Raw genomic sequence first — 8,267 nt, forward strand, 5'->3', positions numbered from 1 at the left:
TATATATGGCCAATAAACTGAAATAGTTTAACTGTGATATTTAGGTTTTCAGCCAACAAAATTACCTTTAACATGGCATTGTTTAATCTTTCTATGCTATTTAGTTTTTGGACTATTGACAAAACCCCAAATCCTTGCATTTACTGAAATTGGCCAGAATAGCCCAAGGAAAAGTGACTGCCATTTGTAAACAGCAAAGAAAAAAAGATTCCTTACATATTTTATCTAGAAACATGAGGAATCAACACCCAAAGTATTAGAAAAATTAAAAATGGTCAAGCAACCAACTTGTTTTATTTTGGACCACATCGTCTGGATTAACCTTATTACAAGTAAAAAAAAATACCACTAAGTTTATAAATAATTTCCTTCAATGACTCATATATAGTATGTTAAAAAATATTCCAGGCAAAATAAAACAAAATTAATAATGTTAAACAAATTAAATTTATTTAAATCTATGAATATTAAATATTTAATTCAACAATAAGCAAGTGATCGATAACAAGAGCAAACAAACTGATCTCAAATGTACAAGGTTAGTAAGTTTTATTTATTTATTCCTCCAAAAAAGTTAATGTTAGTAAACTTTACCAAAAAAATTAAACGGCTACTTACCATGCCTATGAACCCGCATAGCACTGGTTGTGATGTCAGTACTTAAAGTGAAGTAAGGCACCCATAGATCTTCTATACGAGTCTCACCAAACGTACCCTGTATAGTTCGATTGAAGGCTCGCCCAGTGAACATTGATGTGACAGGATAGGTCAGATCAAAAAGTAAAGTCCACCACTGGTTCATTTTCTAAAACATATTAAAATAAATGAATCTATTTCTTATTTTTTTTTTTTCAAGTAAATGAGTAAGAAGTAGGGAATAAAGGAAGGAAAATTCTCATTAACTCAAAGTTATTAAATCTGCATACAGAATAAATAATGAAAAATCAATAAAATCATTGTTTAAAAACTCTAAAAGTGGTCAAACACAATGTTAATCCATTATTGTCTCATTTGTGGGGAACTTGATCTAGATAAAATGTATAGAGAGGATCATTTGGTTATCCAAACAGTTCAATATTCAAACCGGTTGATGGCATGTGGGGTAAATAAACCACGAGAAAGAACATCAATTGCCACCACGCCAGTCAGTGGTGAATGCTTCAACTGCAATCTAAACACTAACCACTGAGGAAGTAAATTTCAGTTGCTTGATTAGATCGTGCAACATTGCATTTCTTTTTCGTTATGAATTTTATATAGAATGTTTTTTTTAATACTTGTAAAATATTATTTTTAATGTAAGATTTTTAAAATAATATTCTTTTAAATATTAAAAAGTAATGATATTATTAACATATTTCTTATTTTTTAAAATAATAAATAATGTTGTCTCAACACTACTTTGTGTTTGAGATTAATGTAAAATATAAAGAATTACCATGCCTATGCAAGTATTCCGGACTACCAGAACAAAATAAAAGCAGATATGAGAATACATCAATAGCTATAATTGTTAAAAAATAAAGATGTTAATGCAAACAGAGAAACAATGCTAAAGAAAATTAATGTCTAAGAGTCTACATGTTTGTATTATGTTATTTTACAAGAAAAACACTAACTTATAAGGTTTAATGATAAAGATAAAAAAGTTGGTGGTTGTGTGCTTCACAACTCCTCAGAAGGCATAAGGCCCTCGAGCAACACTTAATCTTGGAAAGGATATTGAACCTTTTTTTATTATTTAATTGTTCTATCTTTAATGATTCATTTTTGCTTGATCACAATAAAGTGGGCAAAAAAAAAAGGAATACACATTACAAAAACAAAAAAGCATATAATCTAAACAAGTGGTTCTGAACTTTTTTTTTTGTTTGCGGTGGAACCCTTCTGGAACTTGTAGGAAAATGGCAGAACCCCTACATTATTATTTAATACAAATAGAGTGTCAAACACTATAATACCTACGCAAAACCTGTGCAAAATAGAAGAAAATTTGAGATGGTTCAAAACTGTGTTGATTTGATGTGGAATGGCCCATAACTAAACTATTACATGGAATCTCTGGAAGAGGCTCATGAAACCCTATTTTTCCAGGGAACCCCAATTGGGAAACCACTGGCCTAAACCAATAAATTAAATTTTAAAAACTTTAAATTTTTATTGTTTTAAATGTTCACATTAAGCAACTTAGAATTCCTCATAAAATACTCTGTTAAAGATCAAAGCAGTTAAAATGAAATTAATTAATATTATACAATAAATTGTAATGAATAGTGTTTATATCAACTGACAAATAGTCATAAAACCTTTACTGACAATAAACTTTGTAATAATTTACCTTTGACCATTCACGAGCTTTTTGTGTAACTGTAGCTGTATCCCGATGCATACACCATAAAGCACCAATGAAGGCACCAATACTCACACCTCCTACCATGTCTATTGGAATTCCTGCTTCCTGTAATAAGATTTATAATATAAACAATTTTATTAGGTTGAGTATCAAGAATGCACATTTTTTTTTTAAATATAACTTTAATATCGTATAGTTAGCCACCATATAGAAGAATTTTTCCAAAAGATTTGATGACTAAACCACATTGTACACCAATTGCAAGAGAAGAATAAAATCTAATAAAAATGACTTTTATTTTAAAATAAATAAATTTCTTTACTAGTAGTTGTTTACATTTAATGATAATCAAACCTCCAATTATGTGCTATGCATTTACAATTCCAACACTAAGGAGGAGGGGGTCTACTAAGTTATAATAAAACTCAGATATTAGAAACTAATTCCATCAGTCCCCAATTGTTTCTTGTAAGTGAGTTATACTGTACATGATCAATCTTTAGTTAAGATCTATTCAAACAGGATTAAAACTGAATCTGAATAAACTATAGCTCAACATGAAAATAACTATACTTTTATTAAACTTCTAGTAGTTCCGTAAAACATTGGACCATTGGGTTATAATTATAAAATATTTGGGCAAACTAAATAGAATCTTCTTATAAAACAGAATTGATCTTCAGTACTCATATATTTTGACCCAAATATTATTTTGTCCTTTTATTCTTTTAATAGGATTTTAACAAAATCCATTTCTACAACTGTCCCAACATTTAATGTAGTAATATCAACTTACTAAATTAATTTGACAAAATAAGATTATTAATTTTAAAAACAAAGAAATTTTTGTGGATGTTTATTACTTTATTAAAGAAAAAATATTAAATACATTTTAATAATATTCATTTACCTCTAATGCTTTCAGTATTCCAACATGTGATGCTCCCTTAGCTCCTCCACCTCCTAAAACAAGTCCTATTGAAGTTCCTGTCAGCCAACGACCAAGTCTTGCAAAGTCAGAATGAATGTTAGGATCAGACATTAGAACCTTCGCATACAGCTCATTCTAAAAACCGAGACCAAATATTTGGAATCAAAGGATATATAATTACAGATAAAAGGTGAAACAAATTAAAATTACTACTTTTGAAACAATTAAGCTTTTAAATAAAGTATGTATATATTATATTATCAATAGTACTTAAGTAAACATAACAGGTAAATATTGAGTTAATTTATAATAAATTCTCTTCTAGAAGAATCAGAACGGATATATGGATGATTCTCCAAAAAAATTTTTATTTTTCACTATATTATATTTATTGTATCCATTCTTTTTAGTTTATATCAATTTTGTATTTTATCCATACATTTGTATACAATGTATATTGTCTTTGAATCTTCCTCTGGCAGCCAGCTTTTCTGCCAGATCCACCAACGGTTGTCAAACCAGTTATTCTGTATGGAATGGAGACCGCTCCTCTTCCTAGTTTAAGGAAACTTTTAGAAATAGAGAGGAAGATCTTGAGGAGGATTTATGGGCCAGTAAAGTTGGGGAGGGAAATAGGCTGGGGCCTACCAGAGAATTATACAAAGAAATGGATGACCTAGAAACAGACATTAGGTTAAGGAGGCTGCGTTTCTACGGTCACATGGTCAAGATGAACCCGGGCAGAATAAATAGGGAGATCTTTGGGAAAATGTAGGAATATAAAGGGGGTAGAGGATACATTAAGCCGATGAAGAAAGAAACAGGGAAATTAAAAATCTCAAGTCGAGACTGCCTCAATAGAGATGCATATGGGGAAAAATTAAGGAAGATAAAGGTCCTTGCGGGTGCCAAAGAGGTGAGAAGGGGGAGAGTATGGAGTGAGGAAGAAAGAAGAGTGCAGTCTAAAAGAATGAAGGAGAGGTGGAAAGAAAGGAAAAGAGGGGAATATGTGGGGAAAGTTGGGAAGAAATAATATTCACATGGTCAATAAGGCCATTTTGTGTCTAAAAAAAAAATCATCATTTGATGTCTGCCTATATTTAATATTTTCTATTATTATCTTTACTTTAAGACTATTTATATCTTTTTGCCTTCAAATGTAACTATCTTTTAACCGCCACTTTCCCACGACTCCTACGTCCTATTGGTCTTCTCATCCCGCTTCAACTTCATTTTTGTATTTAGTTCCATTCAGTAAGGTAGGTGTCCTATTTTGTTTATTCTTTTCCTTTTTTTTTCTTCTTTCCCTTTATTTTATCCTTATATCCCGTATTTTGCTGTCTTTTAGTGTTTACTGTATTTTTATATTTTTTTTTAATGAAATTTGTAGACAGTTCTCATCTTTGAACATAATAAGAACAAAACTTTGTCTATAAGAAAGATCACTTATGATGAAATGGTATCAATAGAGATTATAAATTTTTTAGAACTATCCATTTATAATCTGAAAGTAAATCCCAGTTACCTCTGTTGTTTTAACAAATTTAATTTTTGAGAAGTTTATACATATACCTAAATATTTTTCAAATATTAATTGTTGTTATGTGATTGTACTATCAGATTTCTCTCTCTTTTTAATAGAATGATTATTAAAGTGTGACCCCAACTAAAATATCATAGAATATAATCTGGACTATGTAGATGAGAAGGCAAAGGAAAAACATACACTAGACCATGACACTAATCTCTAATCAATTAGAGTACGATGCACTAATAAATGGGCAAAATAAAATAATGGAAATGCTATTGTAATGGGACAGCAAAAGCTAATAATTACGTCAATCCATTAAATTACAAATAGAAAATTAAAAGCACAAAACAATTATTTATTACATTGGTAAATAAAACACTTTAAATAATAAAATATTTAAGCAAGAAGTAATTTAAATAAAATGAGGAAAATACGCACAACTCTGAATTGAGATCTTCTTGAAAACATTCTTTTAGAACAAAGGATGTGATGATGGGACGATATCCACTGGCGCATATTTAACCATTCGATAGTATTGTTGGGCCTTTCAACACCCTCCTTGTGAAGTAGAACAAGTTCCTTTTGTGTCCTTATAGATAGCCTCTCGATTTCAAGTTCAATCTATAATGAATAAAAACATGAAAATTAAAAAAAAAAAAAATTATATATTGGTTTCACTAACAAACTGGATATATGAGCTAGAATGTTTGTGTAGAAAATGCACATTTACTGTATCAAAATACAGAAAAACAATAATTTATCCGAATTATTGATCACAGCAAACTATATATTTTTCTAATCTCTCAAACATTGAGTGGATGCCATGCCAAAAAAACTGTTTCTCTTTTGAGGTAAATTAGGCATCAAACCATTTTTGTATCCCATTTCTGTTTTGTACAACTTTTCGTTTCTGAGCCAGTGATTTCTGGGTATGTGAACAGTCAACTGTTTACATGCATACACACACAAACTATTGTGTTATTTTGACACAGAGGACCTTAAAAAGGCATGTATTTCCTTTAAAAGTCTGATTTAAAATTTTTCATTATTGGAATATTCCTCCTTTTTATACATTTAATACATATTAAGTGAAAGGAAAAATTACTTAGACAAATTTTTTTTCTAACTTTGTTGTAATGATTGCATCACACTTTATAATTTTTCTCTATCTTTCATATGTAGCCATAGGGAACCTATATTGCTCGCTACTTTGAAAATGTGGGGGTTGCAATAGGGAGTACCAAGGATCATTTTGGGATAACTTTATACTATTGCTAACAAATCTAAAAAAAAAATTAGCTGAGTAGTCTTGGGAAAATATGCGGCCAAAAGCTGGACAGTTTTTTTTTTTCATATATACAACATAAAACATCTAATTTTGAGGGGATGTCAAATTTGTATCAATTACAAAGGTTTTTTATTGGAAATGAGAAACCAAGAAACTCAAAATTCACTTCAAAATTTTAATTTGAGCATACTATTCATACCTTTCCAATTGTTGGTTCTTTGAAACCAAGAACAACAATCAGTACACAATCTGCTTGCCTCAGGCACCGTTGCGTCCAGGGAGTAACACCATGATCACATTGATAAAGACATATTCTATGAGCATCCTCTTGTTGAGCAAGCCATGAAGTAAGCCGATACTCTTGGCTAGCATCCATTGCACTAACACCTAATTCCTTACGAACTATATCTGAAGTTAAACGTTTCGTCAAGCCTAGAAAACATTGAAGATCAGTATAACTAAAAGGTTATTTTATTTACCCCTGGACTTTAGTAAACAAATTAAGTAGATTGTATAAATAAGATTTATATTGCACTATGTATGTACCAATCCTGTGTAATTGGCCAGCACCTGTCTCATAATTATGTGTCTCTCGCACTCTTTTTTTCCCTTATTTTTATTAATTAAATAATAAAATTTAGCATACAAAAAGGAAAACATAATACAGCACATTCTCAATAGTCTCAAATATTCTTCATATGGTCATCATGTTTGCATAATTTCAGCATATTCTTCAAATGGAAAAGTACAATCCCAATATTACTATATATTGAAATTCTTTTTGTGTATATATTAATGATTGACCGTATTTTCAAAACATAAAGGAGATGGTCATGGGTGTGATCAAAAAATGGAAAGGAATAAATACAAAAGTTGTACACGCCAAGAGACGGAAAATAAAGAGAATAAAATAAATAAAAATAATAATAGTAAAAAATAAATAAAGAGTATAATATGATAATAACTATAATTTTATAATACTATTATCATAATCATGTAATAGTTATTACAATTATAATATTTTAATATATTTTTCTTGTATTTCACTTCATCTTCCCGCCATTGGCTGTATCATATCCACCTCACTAGTTAGCTGCTTTTTAATCTGACAGGTGGGGGTTATTATTTATTCTTTACTTATTTTTATTATTACTATTATTTTTTTTATTTATTCTCTCTTGACATTTATTTATTCTCATCTTACGTCCTTAAATTTTTTTATTGAATTGTGTACAATTTTTCTTTTAATTTCTCTTATAACTTCTTTTCTATTTTTACGTATAAGCAACTATATCTCAGATTTTTTTTAAGGGGCATATTTTTAAAGGCCAGGTTATGGACAACCTGCTGTAGAAACTAACAATTATATAAATGATTATTTGAAATTTAATTAGAAAATATGTATTTACAATTTTCAAAGTAATTATAAACTTACCAATGGCAGTGAGAGAATGATATAATTCATATGTGAAAGCTGATAATGGTACATCATCAGACACAGGAACAATGGCGACGGTACTAAAATTATTGTGAGCGGATCGGTTATCAACTTTACCCAGCCCTGAAGTTGGATTTTGCCATGAGCCTGTTAAAGAAACAATAATTATAAAAAGTTACCAACTCAAAATTATTACATAATATTAAATAATTTAAAAATTTATTTTTAAAAATCTGCAGAGTAGACAGGCCAGTATAGCTTTAATATACTACATAATATAATATATATATAGTTGGACGGGGAGATCCAGAAAGCAGTTCTTGACATAGGTAGGAAAAAGTAGTAGATGGAATCTGATGAAATTAAATGACCCATTTTACACCTTTCCCCAACTTTTCTTAAGATTTGGGCCAAATTGAATGGGCCATTATCAAAATGTAGGTGTGCCAAGAAAAATATGTTTACTATATATAAGCAAAAGATGGAATCTGATAAAATCAAAAAATAAAATAGGATCAAGTAAGTGTCTTCAAAATCTGATTAATGTTTCATCGATCATGTTGGAGCACAAATTTGATGAAAAATATGTGTGAAAAATTTTTATTCTGCGGACATAACTTTTTTTTTCAACCTTCAGCAGTGAGGAAGCAAACTTTTAATCAGCAATACAAAACAAAAAGAAAGATAATAATTTTTCATTGAAATTCAGCTCCTTTTATATACATA

The 8,267-nt window shown here is 29.6% G+C and overlaps 1 protein-coding gene across 7 annotated transcripts in view; it reads right to left on the reverse strand.

Annotated features, from left to right (window-relative positions):
• sws (patatin like phospholipase domain containing sws) overlaps positions 1 to 8,267 on the reverse strand; it is a 46,565-nt gene that overhangs the window by 17,546 nt on the left and 20,752 nt on the right. For all 7 annotated transcript variants that reach the window (XM_067045126.1, XM_024359934.2, XM_024359932.2 and 4 more), the window contains 6 exons: positions 7,539 to 7,688; positions 6,303 to 6,535; positions 5,254 to 5,436; positions 3,264 to 3,419; positions 2,339 to 2,458; positions 619 to 805 (listed from right to left, as the gene is read on the reverse strand). In XM_067045126.1, the coding sequence (XP_066901227.1) occupies positions 619 to 805; positions 2,339 to 2,458; positions 3,264 to 3,419; positions 5,254 to 5,436; positions 6,303 to 6,535; positions 7,539 to 7,688 (1,029 nt within the window). The remainder of the gene's footprint in view (positions 1 to 618; positions 806 to 2,338; positions 2,459 to 3,263; positions 3,420 to 5,253; positions 5,437 to 6,302; positions 6,536 to 7,538; positions 7,689 to 8,267) is intronic.

Source organism: Halyomorpha halys, unplaced genomic scaffold, assembly GCF_000696795.3.
Source record: "Halyomorpha halys isolate HHAL.00 unplaced genomic scaffold, Hhal_1.1 Scaffold456.1, whole genome shotgun sequence".
Classification (NCBI taxonomy): domain Eukaryota; kingdom Metazoa; phylum Arthropoda; class Insecta; order Hemiptera; family Pentatomidae; genus Halyomorpha; species Halyomorpha halys.